The 20,279-nt window shown below is 37.9% G+C and overlaps 1 protein-coding gene across 8 annotated transcripts in view; it reads right to left on the bottom strand.

Moving 5' to 3' along the window:
• Nucleotides 1-1,434: 1,434 nt before the first annotated feature.
• ADNP (activity dependent neuroprotector homeobox) overlaps nucleotides 1,435-20,279 on the bottom strand; it is a 31,278-nt gene continuing 12,433 nt past the window's right edge. For all 8 annotated transcript variants that reach the window (XM_066978128.1, XM_066978134.1, XM_066978127.1 and 5 more), the window contains 4 exons: nucleotides 19,514-19,820; nucleotides 9,066-9,178; nucleotides 7,551-7,643; nucleotides 1,435-5,640 (listed from right to left, as the gene is read on the bottom strand). In XM_066978128.1, the coding sequence (XP_066834229.1) occupies nucleotides 2,506-5,640; nucleotides 7,551-7,643; nucleotides 9,066-9,178; nucleotides 19,514-19,820 (3,648 nt within the window). In that variant the 3' untranslated portion in view covers nucleotides 1,435-2,505. The remainder of the gene's footprint in view (nucleotides 5,641-7,550; nucleotides 7,644-9,065; nucleotides 9,179-19,513; nucleotides 19,821-20,279) is intronic.

Here is a 20,279-nt window from a genome sequence, read left to right as displayed (position 1 = left end):
TTCAGACAGTCCCTTGTGAAACAGGAACACAAACAAGTATTCTTATCAGGGAACAGCCTTTTCTGGGACTTCAAAGAGGTGGTGTTGCTGGAAAAGAAATACCACCTAACTGACATCTATAAAGAATAGATGTTAAATAGTAAAGTCTCATCTGACTTACTGAAAAGTTATTTTCAATAAAATAGATTATAAAGCCTGCTAACAAAACGAGAGTTGAGGCTCTTGTTTTCTCTTAAGGCAGAGAAGCTCCAGGAGCTCATCTGCTGATGTAAACATCAAAAACATTTTTCCTGTATTGTTCCTAAAACTTATCTTAACACTTTAGTGTATCAGTAGGACCCAGTCCAACATCCACACCTCTCAGTTAAAAATGCAGTATGAAAGCCTTCTGTGAAGGGGTAAGAAAGATCCAAAAGCAAAGCTAAATCATCTTCACCTAAAGGTAACTGTTTTCAGACATAAACAACAAAAAAGGAATACTCTTTCCAAAGAATGTCAGCAGCACAAGTTAGTTGCAGAACGGGAGAACATACAAATATTTTGGTATTTGGCTTATACAGTGGCTTGTTTGTTATAGTAGTGGAAAGTACAGTTTATACTTACCCAAAATTGCTATAGGAATGTATACATTTCTAAAAATCTCTGTGAAACAGCTGTACTATTTAAAATGCTGAACAAAACTATTTCCTCCTTTATAACATTCATGAAAATTTCACAGGTAAACTTAATTATTGTTAAGAAAGTATTTTGTTATTTTATTAGACATATGCCTAAATCAGGCTCATTGCGCTGCTTAACAATAGCTTTGTTCTCAACACAATTAAATTCCCTTCTGTAACTGATTATCTCAGTAAAGTTTTGGGTATGTAGCTGTTTTGTATTGCACACTTGCCAGAATGCCAAAATGACCAAACCACTAATAAATCTTTAACTGATTTTTATGTTTTTAAGTATTCAAATTACTTTTTCTTCAAATCCAAACAAAAAAAGGCTGTAGCTTGCAAGGCATGTTCCTTTGTGTTTAAATAGTAAGTATTCAAATACCTTCCCTATCACGCACCCTGAATGCACAGTGCTTCACAGGGAGACATGGTTCTAGGTAACTTTTTAATATGTGAAAGTGATCTTCATTAGTATATGAAGGGATGAAAAATGCAAGTAATTCATAGACTGTTTCTCAAGGATGCAGAATTACAACCACTATAACTTTATTTATAAAGTAGTGTTCTAGAATGCTAAAGACAAATTCAGACAAAGTTAGTTTTGTGGGATTTTTCAATGTCCTTGAAGAGATCAGTCTATCCAGTAAGAAAATACTATACATACATGCTCCTGCAGAGCTGTGGAGCACTTTTTGGACGAGGGGAAAAAAAAAAGCAGCACTGTGGGATTTACCAAACAGGCATGTGGCACTTGCATGTAATAAAGCAAATATTTACATTAAGCACAATACAGCAATTTATTTAGATGCTTAAATGAAGAATACAAAGGGAAATAAAGATCACAAAATTATACATACTACAACAGTGTGTCATATATTAGATGGTATAAATGAATACAACACCTTGTTGGTGTTAACTAAAGATAAAACTAAATATCCAAAACACAGCACTTTTGTTTCGGTGTGCTGCTTCAACACAATACACTTTTATACAGATCTAAAAGGTGTCAAAATTAGTAGCTGCAAACTTGTTTCTTGCATGTGATTTTTCTTTTTTAGCTTAAAAGATTTCAGAAAATGGCTCTGAAATACGTTTATCATCAGTTGTAATGTCAAGGATATTCAGAACAAGAAAATTCTATAATACAATAGAGTCCAGATATATTTTACGTTGCTGGCCTCTGTTTTTGAGATTGTACAAGGTTATGTGCAAAAACTAAGTTTGTCAAAATTCATACTATAGCAGTTTCAAGCTTTTGCTAGGTAAACTAGATACAGCATTTATTACACAGCAGGGCAACACTAAAAAAGAGAAACAAATCTATGATGGGTACACAAGAACAATTTCATAAGCTTCACTTGAATAGGTCTAAAAGACTGTACAAATATACATTTCAACTATTCAGAATGATACATGAAAAAATCAATTTCCCCATAGTCTACTATACACGTTGAACTGGTAGTTTGTATGTTGGCCCTACACTACCATGTGAAAAAGGGTAATGTTTAAAAAGACATACAACTGAACATGTACAAGAGTGAAATAAATGTTGAAAATGCAGATAAAACAAACCTCTGCTTTTCTCTGTGTGCATTCTGGAGCCACCAGCTTATCTGTTTTCACATTAAGTTACTGTGCTCGTCCCAGCAGGTATTCTCAAGCAAGATTAGCCAACAACATCCTTACATAACCACTGGAGTAACAGCGGCCTCAAACACCACACACCATGACCTAGCACTTGAAAGGCAGTACCAGTTAGAATTTACGCTTAGCAGTCATACTGAAATGAAAGTGTTTAGACAGTTGTAGAGTGGCTATTACTGACACTTCTGCATCAAGCAGCTTATGCTTGCTGGCTACTCAGCTCCACACCAGTTAAGCTGCTGTGAATCGGTTCTGCTACCCCGTCAGTCACGCTGTCAAACTGATCTCCGTCCTCACTGTCAATTGTGCTATTCTGCCATTCCATCTGCTGATTTGACAAGCTCTCCTCAATCTCTGATGCGTTTTTCCATTGCGACTGGTCCTTAGACCAAAACTCTTCTACTTTTCCATAGGAACGATTCTTCCACTTTGACTGTTCTTCATCACTTTCAGAGCCACCCTCTTTTGTCTCAACAGTCGGTTTACTGCTACCAGCGTCTTCGCTTTGGGAGGATTCATCTGTCCACGCTTCTGGTTTTACTTCTGATGTATTATCTTCAAAATCTGAAACCTGCTGAGAACCAGGCCCACTTTCAGACTGCGAAGCTCCATCTTTCCATTCAACAGCATCATCTTGCTCATCCTGATCACCTTCACTATCTGAAACATCACCCACCAGTTTTGTTGGCTCTTCAGCAGAAATTTCTTCGTATTTAGAGCTTTCCTCTTGTTTTTGATCAGACTTCTCTGGAGACTGTAAAGTATTTTCTTCAATGATTTCCTTGGATATGCTGTCGTCTGGGTTCTCCACTGTGCTATCAGAAGAGGCTTTCCCACCAATGTCAGAAATATGCGGACCAAATGGACTGCCGCTTTCATTGTATTCCTCTTCTATATTCTCATAGCTGTCTGAGGAACTTTCATTGTCTTTTTCTATGTTTATTTTTTTGTCAACAGTCTTACTAACATTGACTCTGGAATTCTTTTCATCGTGATTTTCAAACAGCCATTCAGCATCAAAATCCATTTCATGTTTAACTTTGTTTAGTTCTTTCATGTTGAAACCAAGCAACACACCAGGTTTATATTTTTCACAATCTCTAACACATTTCTTCCTTTTGTTGCTAAAGTGAGACGCGATATCAGACTTCCAGAGCCACAAACTGGCAGCCAGCTTTTCAATCTCTCTCCTAGTGGGATATGGTTGCTTATTAAAATACTTTGTGAGAAATGTTTTCCTGGCTTCGTAGGAATCATCTTCATGACCCTTGGGGTCCAATGCTAGAACTACAGGTTCTTCAGGCTTCTCCTCAAAGGCAGAGGGGGAGTCGTCATCATCCATTTTCCTTCTCTTCATTAGGGAGAATTCCATGTGTTCGTAAGTACGTTTTACAGGTGCTACAGCTGGAGACTGGCTTAGCCGAGATGACGAAGTACCTTTGTCCTGGCCATTTTGAGTCTTCCCAACACCTCTGCAGTGAACAAGGTGCAGCGTTATAGTTGAGGCAGTCATGTTACTGGTATATACACCAAGGCAATGGATGCATTTGTAGGTTAGCTTTTTCTCAACTGGATGAACTGTCTGAATAACTTGATGCCTCTCTCGTAAATGATGTGCAAGTGCATCAGAGATGGGTCCTTTTAGGATTGAAAAGCACAGAGGACAGAGAGTTTTCCCTACATCTTTTTTGTAGGGAACTGCTGCTTGTGGGGAACTTTTTACAGGTATGTCAGACTTCTCCTGGATTTTCGGCTGTGGTTTGGGAGGAACAGGGGGAGTATTCTGAGCATGGTAAGCTACAGATTCAGCAGGAGCATCTCTCAAGTTGTAGGTGGTTACAAGTAGATGTATGTTTGTGTGACTGCCCTGCTGCAGTGTCAAATCAAATGTCAGAGTGGAATCAGTCTTAGGTCCCATTTCTTCATCAACGTGAACCATTCGCATATGAGCAGCCATCTTTTCAACATCATTGAAGGTCGACCGGCAATACGGACAAGACAGACCATGTATTAGCATATGATTAAGCAATGTATCAGTGGGTAAATAGCGATTACAGTATAGACATTTGCTAGTGAAATTGTGTATTTTCATTATATAGTTAGCTACTGCAGGCACCTTTTCAGCCTTGTGCTCCTTTTCAAAGTGGACACTATACACGTTTTCAGGAAACAGCTCATTACAGATTGTACAGATTTTCCACTTTTGTGTGGATGATGTATTGACAGTAGAAGGACCTGTAGCAGCTACAGGAGATTTTGAGCCAGACTGACCTAATACTCTTGAAGCTGCCTGTGACTGAGATAATGATGTTTGTTTCAACTGAGCTGAAGAAAGGGAGGATGAATTGGCAGACTGAAGAGAGTATCTTGCTGAGGCCTGTGATCTCTGTTCCCCTCCAAGAGTGTAAGGCCTTCCATTGCCACTTGAAAACTGTTTCATTGTTTGAGACTGCTGTGAAAGAGAAACTGGTGCATTACCACTTAAGTTTAGCCTCCCCCCTGGCTGACCAACGTAACTTGGCGGTACTGATTTGACTCCGTAATTGTTTTGCTGTAGGTGAACATTTGACATCATATTCACTCCTGCAGAATTTAACGTAGGCTTTGGTATAGTGAGTCTGTTCATCATCTGTTGGGATGACAGAGATCGAACACTTCCAGGGGAAAGGGGACCCATCCTCTGAGGGAGTCCCATAGGCTTTTTATCCTGTGGTTTTGGAGCTATTAGCATCAAAGGTTTCGATCTTGGAACCACTACGTTAGTGTGACCTATCATTGCAGTTACCTGATATCCTATACGTTCGTGGTCTTCGATAACATGCTGTACTAAAGCTTCGTATGATTTCGGCATAAAAAGGCATCGTTTGCAGTGAATACTACCCTCCTCCCGGGTACTGGAACTTAATGGAACTGCACCATTGAGCGACTTTTCACCTCCCTTTGCTACGTAAGGAGCAGCTACGTGCTGAAAATGTTCCCTGTAAATGTGCTTTCTAACTATTTCATACAGAGGATCTCGGTAAGTGCACTTCTTACAGTAATAAACAGCTTGTTCTACACTGTCAGCCTGCTTAGGTTTAAGGCTATCATGTTTGTTTTTATCTTTAAAAGTGCTGATGCCTCCACTCGGTGTATTGGCATTTGGAGCATGAAATATTTTAATGTGCGTTTCCAAAGTCTTTTTGTCCGCATTGAAAGTACAGTAAGGACAATTAAGGAGAATCCGATTTTCAAAGTCTTCACTATGAACATTCCGGAAGTGGCTTTTGTATGCTGAAAAGAACTTCGAGGAAAATGGACATGCACTGCAGCAAAAGGGCTTTGTCCGATAGTCCTTAAAACAAACAAAGCAGAAACTGAATATGGAAAAGCAGTTTTTAGAAACAGAATTTCTGTGAATTTCTCTAAACAACTATAGTCTCACAACCTACTGCAATCACCTCAAACATTTAGATTTATTCCCTGCAATTTTGGGCCTAGAGATGAGGCCAAGTTCATCATCTGAACATACATGAGGTGGTAAGTGCCAGTTTAAAAGTTCCTCAAGAGTTTAACCATAAACTCAGCATGCAAGGCTAGATGATAAACATCTTTCTCCTCCAGTCAACAGAAGCTGCATTCCCTGCAGCTGAGCATGAACAAGTTCACCACGATCTCGGTTTTTGGGGGGAAAAGGAAAGCACAATTATTGGAGTAGAATGAGACAGTATCAAGAAGACCTGAGTTACTTCCCATCAAAATCTGCTAAACATTCATAGATGTAAGAGATATAAAACATTAGCTAGTTCAGTGTCTTTATCTACTACAAACTGTAAGATGAAACACTCTCTTCAAAACTTATTTTTGGTGCACAAATAGAGTTAAGCTAAGTTATGTACTAAGGCCACACAAGCCCTTACAGCAACCATACCTTTTCCTTCTGATCAAAGCACAATCCTGAACTCTAAAACAATCTTGGATGGGGGGGAAGGAAAAAAAGGGATATTTGAAAGTTCCATACTTGCCTACTTTCCCTGCTCCCTCAATCTTTGTTATATTTAACACGTTGCTGATGCAGTTCTTGTCATCTGTTGTAACAGGAACTAAAACTGCACTGGCCTCAGAGATAGCCACAAGCAATCTGACATTTCAGATGAGTTAAGATATGAAATTCACATAGTTACAAACATTCGTCATGTGTGTCAAACATGTTACACACAGATGATTTAAAGTAGCTAGAGCTGTAGGCTTCCTTTGTGTAAGTAGGAATATATGCTTCTGTCCACCTTCTGAAGCCTCACATCTGGTAGGCTGGAGACGAGATACAAAAACTAAAACACTGTCTCCTTTTATATTAAGGTTCTTATTCTGGAATTAAGTAGAAAAAAAGCACAACATCAGTGTATTTTATGGAACACAGTAATAAATGGCTATTTTTAGACCAACACCACCACTAGAAATCCATCATAATATGGTTTCCCATTTCCTGTAACAAACAATACCCGGTCTTCAAGATGCTGAAGAAAGGGCTTATTTTATAGAGATTTCTCACCTTCTCACTGTTCTGTAAATGCTGGCATTACTCTATATTGCACCATTGGTAGAGGCTATTGCAATCCATACCTTAATACACTATGTGTTAAACCAGGAAAATCAAATAACTGTAATAGTATCATTCCCTCCTACTTCCAGCTCAATTCAGATCTCCTTTATTACTGACTCAAGCATCTAAAAACTAAGACTTCTAGTGTCATTTCATTCACTGTGTAGAACTGCGTATGTCTAAACCAAACCTCAGTCAGATTATGAGAATCCTCAGATGTGGCAAACAACTACAACAACAGTGGAGAGAGATGCTGTTAGATAGGTTCATTTAAAGTTTTTCTGAAATGATGAAAACAGATTTAAGAAAAAGGTAACAAAATTAAACAGAAAATACAAGATTGTTGATCTTTTGACTGGAAGGAAGGTGAATTTGTACTAAGCTTGAACACAGATGGCCTATTAGCATCCAGTTGTCAAAGGATAAGATTTCTTCACCAATCATTTCTTCAATATTTGGCTATCAATACTTACTAAAATAAAGACTGAGATCATTGCTTCTAAAAAAAACTAAAAAGAAAAAAAAGGGTTTTGCTGTCCCTTAAAGTGAAGGCAACTGACCAATGGGTAAAACCACAGGAAAAACTCTTGGCATAATTGCAAAATGCCCTTTAATATGAACCATCTTCAGAACTGGATTTGTCAACATAAACCATTACCAACCTGATTTTTTGTAAGCGATGGGTCCCACAATCCTACATCTTCCCATGTAGTGTTTTTCAAATAAAAGTCATTAGGTTCAAACTGCTTAAAATCCTGGAGAAGGGGAAGATGGGAAGAGAGCACAGATAATCAAAACCCAAGACCAAATGCTCCCTTAAGCAACTCTTGTAAGCATCCATGCAGTCCTCTCTCAAGTGCTGCTGGCAAATAGTAGAGAACATTAATTCAAGGAAATCTGTATATTTAAATGCATTATTTGGAGGTAAATAGTTGTAAATAGTCTCAATAATATAAAACATATGAAGAACTAATTTTTTTCCCTCACACATTCTCCTAATTAGCCCAAGGCTGTCATTACATACTCGCCCTATTTTCAAAAGCGGTCACTGAGATAGTAATAGCTGGCTAATGCTACGCGTTTAAGATCATATAGGTCCTGTAACACAAAATTTGTGATTTTGTTGGTTTTGTTGTTTAAATTTATTTCACACAGGAGTTCAGATAAAAGTTTGACTACGTGTATGATGTTTTAGTAGCCCAATTCCTGTTAAAAGAAAAAAAGAAATCTAAATATGTTTCATCTTTGGCATATAAAAGTCAGCAGCACGTAAGGATTTAAAAATATTATTTCCAATAATATTAATGCTTAAAAGTAACATTGTCCCTATTCACAATTATATCTTCAAAAACCGTATTTGCTCCACCAAAATTTCCCAAATAGGAAAGTCAGGTATTTCTTTCTCTTAAAGGATCTCACTTGAATGCTCTTTAAAGAGATGCTAATAGAAAAGACAAGCAAACAAGTCACAGTTCGTTGGGTACTCTAAACAAGTGTATGAATTGACCATACTCTGAAGGTCATGCTCAGGAGAGAGCTGCCTTTTTGAGAGAACAAAGTTTGTCCAGCAGAGTAGCACAAATACCTTTCCTTTCTAGAAACTAACACGTACACAAGTGATTCTTTAAATTGATTACCTATGGTTCAGCACCAACAAGCATTCCATGAAAACCTCAGAACCATCTTCTGTCCAACAAGAACATCCTCTACCACACCTAGTTCTTGCTTTATTCCTAAGTGTTCAGTTAGTAAATATTTTTAGGAATCCAAGATAAACAAAGGACAACCTATCTAGAAGATATATCAAGTCAATCATGTATAGCCTGAATTGTATCTTGTCTTTGCTAAACTAAGTGTTTACAAGTACATGTTAGCTCAAGTTTAATTAAATCCCACTTTGTACAGGTTTTAAAAAGGTAGTACAGAGGTAGCAATGCCTGACCAACAAGGCTCAAAAGGAATCCTAGGACCATTCTCAGAAGCTGATGAAAACACAGGATTAAGGTATGGGAATCTGATACAGGGGATTCTAGAAACACTCTTCAAAATTTACAGTAAAAAATTAACATTTCATGAAACAGGCCCAAAACCAAAGAAGTCACACACAGACCTCACAGTCCCACTGGTGTTTGAGCATTCTAGCTCTAAAGCACTTGGGAGGGAGGTATCATACTTACTTCTATATGTTCTTTACAGTATTCCAAACCAATGTCACTAAGTATTTTTTTCACAGTTTTCCGGGCCTTTCTTAAACTGCCAAGGTTGTTGACAGGAAGTTGGAACATAGTTTCTATTGAAAAAGAAAGTAAGAGAAAAGGTTTAAGTCAAACGTGTTCTGTTTGATGAAGAGTTGCACTTTTAATTATTTTCTCTCTCATTTTACCCATAATTCAGCATCAGAGCTGTACCATTAACTAAGGAAACTACCGCACTTTGTCTGGTTTGTTCTTAAATGACGCTGGCCATAAAGCTAAATACTGACAAACTTAAAAAAGCACGTAAAAAAAATAGATGTAACAACTATTATAGGAGTAATCAGCTGCATCTGGAAATAACTTTCTATAAAGTGTCTGTGTCTAGATGAAATCTACCTCCTATGCTGAGGTACTTAAACCACAATTTATCTTTTAGGCATATACGTTCAAACTGACTTGAAAACTGCTAAGTTGAGCTTTAAGATTTGTGTCAGTCTTGTAATGAATGTAGGAGTATCTCTTCAGTGAGCACGATGCTTCTTGCATTCAACTGCAGTTACACATGAATTCTTAGTACTCTACATTGGCCTATGAAATAAGTCAGAGCTTTCCTAGGTTTTTATTTTAGGAATCCACGAATACCACAACAACATATTCTGTGAGCAAACTTTTACAGGAAAACCTTTAGAATGCTAAAGCAGGACTGTTACTTAAGAATGCCTTGAATTGAGGAAAGTTGAGGTAGGCAAAAATATAACAGTTTCCTCCATTTCCTGTATTTATAGCTTTAAATGTCTGAATGGCTGGTTGACAACCTGTTCATTGTACATTGCTCTTAATAAAATGGGACCTGAAAGCTTGGTTAGAGCCCTTCAGAGGTAGAAGTCACTGGAGAAAAAAAAAAATACAAGAGATGGCTTAGCACCTTTCAGAATGCAGCCGGGTATTTTCAGCCTACGAGACGACCCTCCCTTTTAGTTCTCCTTATACAGGTAGCTAATTCCAATTAAACTGCTATTACTGTCTGTTATTGCCTGAGGCTGTCCAACTAAAAGAAAGTCTAAATTTTTAAGATACACAGACTCCCAGATCCAACCATTAGCACTAAGATTTCTTCCCAGTGCTAACAACTAGCTCTATTTTGCACCTATGGGAGTTCTCAGTCTGCATGTTGCTACCCTTACAGTGAGCATTGTACGTGTACAGTTCTTCTGGAAGGTGGGTAGGGGGGTGAGGTGTGGAGCCACTAATAAAGAAAGAGGCAGGGTTTTCCTCAAAGAGAAAGGGAGGAAGCTTCTTAAACAGCAAGGAAGTGTCAGAGTTACCTCGTTCACTGGGCTTTAATGCTCCAATGCCTGTTGCATAAAGAACGTCACCCCAGAGGACAAAGCTGCATTTTTATCATTAATATTTCTGTGAGCCAGTTCAGATGTTGGTCTGATGGAATAATAAATTCTTATTAACTAAATAATCCACTACATGGGCCAAAGACTACCTACATGAACTAAAAATGGGCTTTTTGAACCGAAGCTTGAAAATTTTTGTTTTGTGTTTTGTTTTTAAACACTTTCAAGCAGAAGCCTAGAATTCAGTATTAGTAGAAATTTATAATCATTAAACATTTTAGTTAGAAAAAAAAAATCTCCCATTTTGCCATGAGGTGAAGGGCAATCCCTAAGTTACAAGGAACTTACTACGAAATTTTCTCAGAGTACAAAGGATATGGGTTGTGACTACAATAACCAAGTGTCTCTGATCAGACAGAACTCTTCGACATGCACTGTCACACAAAGTCCTCCAAGTATGTAATTAAAAAAACAAAAAACACCATGGGCCGGGAAACAAATATTTTGATGTTCTGTATTAACTTCCTCCAAGTGAGATTTGTTAAAAGAATTCAGTATAGCCACAGCTTATTTTGTTGACCTCAACAACTCTAAATGCAAGTACACTTAATTTCTGTGACTGCAAAGGTGTTTCAGCTAGCACTCCTCTCTAGTCTCAATTAAAAAGACTAGAATTAGAAAAAAAAATAGATTCAAGTTTCTATGAAAAGTCGCTGCTTTCTGTATGTTATCTGACACCTTCCATTCGAGGGAAACTCAAACCACTCTACAAATATGAAGAATTATCATTCAGGTGAAACACTTCATAGGTAGAGTCACTCACAAACCTGATAATTCATTTACCAACCTAACAAAACTATGGAGAGCACTACTACAGGTACCCTTGGCATCTCCGAAAAGGCAGGAATTAAATGGGTCACAGCAGTAAACTACGCGCTGCTCCCAGTTACTGCCTTTAAAACACTGTATGGAAAATCACGAACTGGTGTTTTTCATGCTGTATCCATTCTCAGCTGTACTCCTTTATAATCAAGTATCTCATATGCAATTATAAAAATATCGAGGCCTCAGACATTCTCCTACAAGGGTGAATATGATCATTTAAATAATTAGACTGATTCCTGTCATCCTTTCAGAATGCTACTCACTCCTGGCTAGGGAGTTTTTTAATCCTCATAAGGGACTAGGAAATGAGGTTTGAATCTGAGTTCCCAACTGCTTGTTATTTTGAAAGCTGACTCAGGCGAACCAGTTATTTTATCCAAATCTGCATTCAAGCTCACGGCTCTGTTACCAGATTTTCTGAGCAAATTCTGAGTCTCTCTTTCCTCTTTGTTCTCTCTCATTAAGAGCCATTTTAGAGGCACAAACTAAAGCCTTTTTTTTTTAAAGAAAAAAACAAACAGAAAATCGCTTAGCATACATAAAATTTTCTACCTCTGTACTGTGTATTAGGCTTTGACAAATAATTACAGAACATGCAAAGTCCTGTTCTGCTTTTCTACCCATCCTTGCCCATGCTGTGGTATCAGCTTTACTGCGTAAGCACCTCTGGGCAGAGGCTGTATCCTCTTATTGGTACTACACTTAGCTTGCTTTTGGATGATGTAAAATAATACCATTTATGACAAAGAATAAATGCATAAATGGTGAAAAAGCATTTGAGAATATGAGCATATCCATTTGAGCAATGGATATTCACCTTGCAAACAAATTTGTAATACTTGCAACTCCAACCTGCAGTTTCTTTTCCTAGGACAGTCACTATGAAATACCTTCCAGTACTAAGCCCATTGTCACTTCTTTCATGTCTTGAGAAGAAATCTGACTTTTGTGATACTAGAGCTACATTAATAGCAAGCCAAGAATAACACGTATTAACAAGGTATGGGTAGGCATGCCATTATGACACCACCATATCTGAACAGATAGTGCACAGATTGGATGCATTATCCTTAAACACAGCTCCTTGATGGAAAGAAGATGGTATTTAATACTCTATTCACTTTCCTCCCCAAACAGAATTGGGAAACATGGCTCTGAACATTAAATTACAATAAAGTTAGCACAGGTTCACTTCCAAAGCACAGCATAACCATTTATTATTTTTTAAACTCAATAACATCCATTTATTAAGAGCTCTTCTTGCTGCAGTTCACAGAGCAAGAGTGAAAAACTATGAATGCAGCCAAGAAATTAATCACGGCTGCATTAATTTTTCTCTAAAGGCAACCCAATCTGCATTGCTCTGACTGTTCTGTTTCAGTATGCTTTCAGTAGCTTCTTTGTAAATAACCGAACGCTGAACATTTTCATCAAAAAAATGTATGAAACAGCATAGCCAGGTACGGTCAGGACTTGAATGAACATTTCCTTGGATTTGAAATTCTTTTGGAAATAATGTCCTAGTAATTTTATTCCAGGATATCTCCAGTTCTTAATGCCTACTGTAGAAAGATTAGTGCAAACATTAAGAAATCTGCTCATTTTGCTCATTGACTTTTTTTTTTAACTTGAGACAAAGCAAGAGTCAGTAGAGTTTGTCTTTAGGCAATAACAACTTTTAAATTTGAAAGTCAGCTACAATTCTCAAAATAACGTTTATTAAGCAGCAGCCTCTTATTTCAATAGAGCGTGCCACTAACAACTTTTTCCCCAAAACAAACAACTGTTTTCTCCTAACTACTGTGCCCAATACACCTGGACATGTCAAACATACCATGATATATATAAACCCAAGTGATAAAGAAAGCAAATTATTTAGGACTGCCTAGAAACAATCTCGGTTATATCTGCACTATCTTCTTGCCTCTGCCTTCCGCCTGCCTCACAGCCAAGTCTTAAGGACAAGAAATTATCGAAATCTTTCTATCACATCATAATACAGGTTATAATTAGATCTTCACATCTGAAAACTGAAGAACAACCTTACTTTGCAAATTCTGCCTGATAGCTGAATACAGCTCACCTAATCTTAACAAAAGAAGCAACCTCATCCTTAAGTTAATGTAGTTCATTTAATTTAGGAAGTTTCTTGACCATTTAATCATAATTAGTGGAGAGCCAGGTACAGCCTGATTATGGTTTGTGACTACAAAAAGAGCTTTTAGCATCTCCATTCATTCTCTTCAAACCAGTACCTCAAGTTGTAGCTGCAATATACACAACACGCTACTGGCATATCCCTGAATGTAGACTTTAAAGAGCTGGGATTAAGTCTCCCAAGTCATTGTTTAGGCATAAATACTATTCTTGAAAAAAGGTATCTTTCACCTGACCAAAAGTTCATGTTTAAGACAGGACACTTGGAATACATCTCCTTGACTGTCAAGACTTCTTACTGCTCCAAAGCTCAGATCCAAAGAATTATTTAACACAAAGCAGCAGTGGGTGCTTTAACTGGCACTCGAGCTACTGCACTACATCTGTCGTGCTCAACAGGGAAGGATGCCCATAATAAAGATTCACAAGTCCTCACAACTGATTCTTCTGTAAAATAACTGACTTCAATGCTGTTTCTCTGTTTTTCTACTGGAATGCCAAAAGAGAGCAGTCTTCAATACCCTGGACTTCATGGAAAACAAATAAAAGGCACAAGCCTTTCCAAGGGGCACAAGCAGCTCAAGCTTTACACATCTACCAGTTACCAGGTCCTCATGGTTGAAGAGGCACTGCTTACCTCATACTACTGATTCAATCTTCAGAGAGCTCAAAGTAGCTTTCAAAGGAAGCTCAGTAGCACTTCTTTTTAAATGAAGGAGGAATTAATTTATCCTGAGCTGACATCGCTCATCCAACAGTCATTCCAGCACAGCATTCCAGTTAGCAGGGCACCCTGTATTTCCACGTATTCTGTTTTGTGGTTACTAAGGCGTAACTAATTTTTATTATATTCCTGCCTGGTTCTACTCTATCCTATTCATTCTTGCACAGAAAGTCCTAGATACATATTTACTACATTATAGAATTTGTCTTTGTAAGGGAATGCGCATCTGTACAGACCTTCACAGGAAAATAAGCCAAGATGATCCCATATATGTTCAGCAAATATGATTCTACAGAGTAACCTGAGTGTTTACACCATCATGTAGTAACAAGAATAATGGGATCTGCCTCTAAGTCAAGCAGTTATTTCCAAGTTCATGATCCAACAGACAAGAATTCAATTTGTGTCTGCCCTTTTGTGTCCTATTTCTAGACTTGGGTCCCATAAATACAAATACATTGGAAAGCCCTTGTTCGTAAGCTGAATTACACAAGGCCAACAACCTCGCTACTGAGATCATCCAGGTAGTATCCTCAGGTACCTAATAAAATGGATTACTAACCTAGTTATAAGGAATTCTAAAAAAATGGCTGATTTAATAAGGTATCACTCATCTTTAGTGCATTTATTCCCCAAAGGTCTGACTATTCCAGACACAAAATAACTGTAAAATAAGCAAAAGAACTGCATGAGAAGTGTTTGGAACTCTCTTTTGCTCTGTATTTATGCAGTACCTAGCATAAAGGTCTAGTCCATAGCCAGGTATTATTCCCAGAGTAATTTAGTGGCCAAATATAAGAAAAGGTGAGCTATATAAAAGAGCAAAATATCATTACTAAATTAGAAACTCTGTACTTCAGCTTCCATTTCACAGTCACATTTTGGAGATGCAAAGGCAGAGTTTAGACCAACTTCATGCAGTGCTATCCACTGCTCTCAATACCAGCCACTACTCAAAGCACAAACAAAAACTAAGACAAGTTTCCTAACTCGTGCATACACGTTGAGAAAGGTCTGAATGAAGTACTCTCAAATCTTCATCCAAAAATCTGAAGGGGTGGGGAAAGCTCTGTGAAAAAAACAAGGAATATTTGCAAGGTAAGCAGAGGAACAGCAGATAAGTGACTTCACAGACGTTGAGAAGTGTACACAATATTGTGCTTTTAAGAACTGAAGCACTGTTTTGACTTTTGATAGCCTCCGGAGCCCCAGGAAGGAAGAACTTAATCTCAAGTGCACTTCTGATATGTTCATCTTATAACCTCAAAATTAGGGCATAAAACGACTACAAAGACTTCTGAGGTTTGAGAAGTCTATAGGAACCAGCAGGTCAGTCTACTCAGTCGAATCATATCCTGAAATGGGAAGGAGCCAAAACATAACACAGGCTGATGGATTTAAATAATAATCATAAGCACATTTTAGGAAGCAACCAGAACTACAGGCCTAAAGAGGCAACAACATTTTCCGTTGTTCATTTAAAATCAAGTGCTTCAAAGAACACAGGTTCATAGCTACAAAAGAAAATGGACCTCACTTCTAGGTTAGCATTGCTTCAAGCAAAGGGATTTTTCTTTACTTGGTTTTCTGAGCTTGTTAGCCATAGGTGGTGAAAGAAAATAATACTAGGGGAAAAAATTGCTTATCATCTTGAAATGCTCTCAGGAGCACCAGTGAGAGCTATGTTCAGGAAAAAACATAATTCAAGTGAACAGGAGGGACAGACCCATTACTAGAGAAAATTTCTGCTGAGCTTAGGAACTTAACATTGCAAATATTCAAGATACAGGAGAACAGGACTTGTTATGACATGACAGAAAAAGACAGAATGAAAACAAGGTCTAGCACAAATTAACTACAGCATAGTCACAGAAGTTTTAACCAATGCTAAACTCTTCAGTGTATCTCATTTTTAACAGATTTTAGTATTTAGACAGACTCAAAGTACCTTTCAACTGCAAATTATGTCTTCACCAACTTGCTACCCTTCCTAGCTCTTCAAATTCCAGATGGAAACAATTGTAGCCACTCTTCTACAAACACCCAGAATGTGAAGTCTGACACATCCTCCTGTTATGTTACTGAGTGACTTTTAAACTACTTTTTGTTTAATAAAAATAAACTATTCTCACTGTATCAGCTTCAAGCACTTCAAGTTAACATAGCAGTGCAGTTCAGCCCTTTAACACATCAGTTACCAAGGGACTGGAACCACCTAGAAGACTAAGTCAAAAGAGGAGTTAAAAAATAGAAAAAAATGGATTACTGTGTAATTATGTGGAAAATTAATATAAAATGCAATATGCCTGCCTGTTTTAGAATTCTATGCTTCAAGAACTAGTTAACATTTTCCTATACTGCATATTTTTTTTTAGTGCAGTCATCCCTAATGAGGGAAGTACAGAACTTAAACACAATACACTGCATTCACAACTTGAGAACTGGGACCTTACAGCAAGGCTTGGACCCAGGAGAGAGAAAGGGTAAGGAACACAGGAAGGGAAAACAACAAAACAAATATCACAAATCAGTCAAATCATCAGAGGTGATAGGAAGGAAAACAAGGAAAAGCTTCCACCTGTCTTTGGACCCAAAAGGCTGCTTCTCTTTTGGTGCAACTAAAAACTTAAGGCTCCAGTGGGTCTTTTGTATTTTGGACCTCAACAGAAAGGCTACCCTGCAACCTACCACCTGTGATACTATCAGGTAACAGATGTTAAGACTGTTTCAGTTCTGCCAGCTTTATCTAGAACAGTACCTAGGATCTTCTGGTACACAACTTCAGGAAAACCACAAGGTAACACTGCCATTCTGATTCTGGAAAAAGTGCATCAGTTTCAGATCAAGACAGACCTTTTCTCTGAACTACAGTCTTCAGATATTCCGAATCTAGTTTTGTTTTTTTTTTTTTTTCCTTCTTCATTTTTGGACATTATTCAAAGTGCTTAATGTACTTGTTTGATGATTGAGGTTTGCTACAGTTGTAACAAACAAGTATAATAAGTGACTGATGTCACAGTCCTATTAGTAAAATTGTGGTTTTCATAAAGAAATAGTTTAAAAACCTCAAGAAGTAATCTGGAGGAAAATCTTATACTGTAAAGGAACCAAGACAGCATCAGTAGGCTATTCTAGCATTTCTTCTTTTAATGCATCACTGCAAACACCATTTCTTTACCACGACCCTGTCCAGTCGTACCATCACGGAAACCCTCCCACGACCAGCAAGCACAGATTGTAGGTAACCCTAAACATTTAACTGAAAAAAGTGTTTTCATTCAACAAGGTTTATAAAGAACATTGCTGTGAAGTGGCAAGTAAAAAAAAAAAAACAGTTATGGAATCTCTAAAAGGCTTAAACAAAAACTAGCCTCTATTGCATTTTATTCGCATTTAAGCATTTGTAAGGTAGGTATCCTAATGCTCTTTGCAACAGCCACTGATTCTTCTGAAGCAACTGTCCTCTGGGGGAACCAAGCCAGTGAAAGACAACATATTTTTTAATACAAGTAAAGTACATGATGTCAACACTGCTAGTGATACTAGAAGAACTGGAAAGTTACTATCTGGCTGTTCTATTGATTTCCTTCGGGAATTCTGTGAACATAGTTCTACGTTTATCTAAGCTCACAGACCTCAGAACAGTTAGAACAAGTAGTCAGTCAAGAAAAAGACTACAAAAAAATCAAAGCTTCTAGTAACTACCGAGTGAAAATTAGAAACGAAGAGAGAAAGAAGTTACAGAATAAAACAACGCTACTTGAAGCAAGTTATTTTTTCTTGACCTAGATTTATCAGTTTGTAGCGATACTCAGTTATTCCAGGCCTATAATGAAAAAAACCTGCAGGAACATAGGGGTAGAAAGCTGGTAACGCACTTTGTGAGCATTTTTCCTCACAATGAAGTTACTCATTGTAAGAGACATCTATCCCTTGCCCTTCCCCTTACAAAGGCTTATTTTGTGGCTTGAAAGGATCAGCACTGGAAAGGAACAAAATCCAAACTTATGCATATTCAGTATGTTGACCATTTTGGCTTTGTTGCATAATGAAATTAGAAGTACACAGTCATGGAGCAATTAGTAGTCTTACTAATGACACAACTGTTCACTTTATTATTGTGGCTTCCAGGTTGCTCATCATATGCTAAAATCCAGAAGATGCAGACAACTGAATCAGTGCCTGATTTTCAGGTAGCTAAATCTTTGCTACTGCTTACAAGAGGCACTATTTCACCACAGATTGTGACAGCCCCAGTGTTTACTGTGAATGGCTGCAGGCAAAGAAGTCTTCCAAGAAGGGCTGCAACATCTCCAGCTGTAAAATGGGAGCAAGTTACCATCATGTTTGCAAAGGCACCATCTTTTTTACTCTAAGGGCTCTAATTTCTAAATTGGTTTGCGTTTCTAGCAGATGAGTCTGAGCATTCCAAAGAGCTAAACTACCATGCAGTATAAATCCATTGCCAGTTCACAAACCAAAAATAAATGTTTTGGGGCTACTACAAAAAGCATTTAGTAACTCCAGATAGAGTCCTATATAAAAATTAATAAAAGTGCAATTTTTAAAAAGGGACCTACCTACTGTAAACACCTACTGTTTGTCAGTTTTACAGATTTGATGCCAAGGTCTTGATACCAGCACCTTAGAACTCATAACAGAAACATGCATCTTGAACTGACTGCTTCTTAAAAGCATTCTGTGAAATCTACACTTCCATACAACTTTTCTAATAATTTACCTCAAAAAAAAAAAAAAGGAAAAAAGAAAGGGTGTGCAATGACAACTATCTCTTGGGCACATTATTAAAATGAATAAAATAAACATCAGTTTTACCTTCTCCTACGTGCACGTTTGGTTGACCCTTCCCTTCCTAACACTGTCATTTATTCATAGTATGAAGACTGAGAAAACCTGAACTTTTTGGTGATCTGAAACACAATATTACCAACTGCACTGTTGAAGAAATTAGGTGTGAGCATGCGTGCAAAACAGACAATTTCAAAAGCAATGCATAAACAGCCATTTCTATCCCACTAACTTCTTAAATTTGCATACATCCATACTCAGATCAATTTAATAAAATAATTGGCTCTACAAGAACTGTAATTCATTAAAGCAGATAAATTTGAAACTAAATGATACTAATATTCTGTTATTCCTGCACATACTTATAAAATGGAACTGTTCTTACTCTTTCCTTTTCCCTCTCCCCCTCATTATCCCTCTGCTGCTTCAAAAGGTCCATCCTTTCGTCGCTCTTTTCCCCTCTCCTCCTCCTCCTTTCTTTGCTCGTTCTTGGCCTTCTTGGTCCTTACCTCGCTCATTTTCCCTCTTCTCATCTTCCCTGCGCCAATTCATAGCGTCCACATTCTTTCGTCGTTCTCTCTCATCCTGTCTCCACCGCTTCTTGATATCTTTGTCCTTAACTTGCTCATTTTCTCTCCTCTTCTCATCATCCCTGTGCCATTTTATTGTTTCTGCATTTTTCTGCGGCTCCACGCTTCTTTTGAGATAGTCTTGTCGCCTCCTCCTCTTTTTTAACATATCCCTTTCCCTGGCACGAGCCTGCTTTTCTTTCTGGGAAAGAAAAGCTTTACGGGGCATCATGAGCTGCTGCTGTACCTGTAATAATATTGTATTCCATGGAATAACATACTACACACGCACTCAGTCAGGCACCAACAACTCTCATTTGGAGCTGAATACTTCAAATAATAAGCCAAGATAATTTACTGCTGCTTCTCTCTCCTTCATAACCCTCTGCTAGCTCCATATTAGATAATGCCAGCCAGGTTGCTACATTCAGCTCCAGGCACAACACCTAACTGGCACCTCAGCAGGCGGCGCGCATCCAATATTGAAAAGTCAAACCCTTAAAATCCTGGGCCTAAGCAGGAGGATTTGTTTCCCCTCCCCCTTACAACTCCTCCCACAGAGTTTTTAGCAGCCACCTGGGCATTGCAACATCCAATTGAAAGAACCAGCTGGCAGGAGAGTTGTGAAGAAAACACTAGTTAATGTTCAAACCTCAGTTTCTTCCCTTACTGGAGATCTACTTTTAACGAAGCTTAAAGGTGCTTA

The sequence above is a fragment of the Anser cygnoides genome, chromosome 16, assembly GCF_040182565.1.
Source record: "Anser cygnoides isolate HZ-2024a breed goose chromosome 16, Taihu_goose_T2T_genome, whole genome shotgun sequence".
In the NCBI taxonomy this organism is placed as follows: Eukaryota; Metazoa; Chordata; class Aves; order Anseriformes; family Anatidae; genus Anser; species Anser cygnoides.
This window is presented reverse-complemented; position numbering and strand designations above follow the sequence as displayed.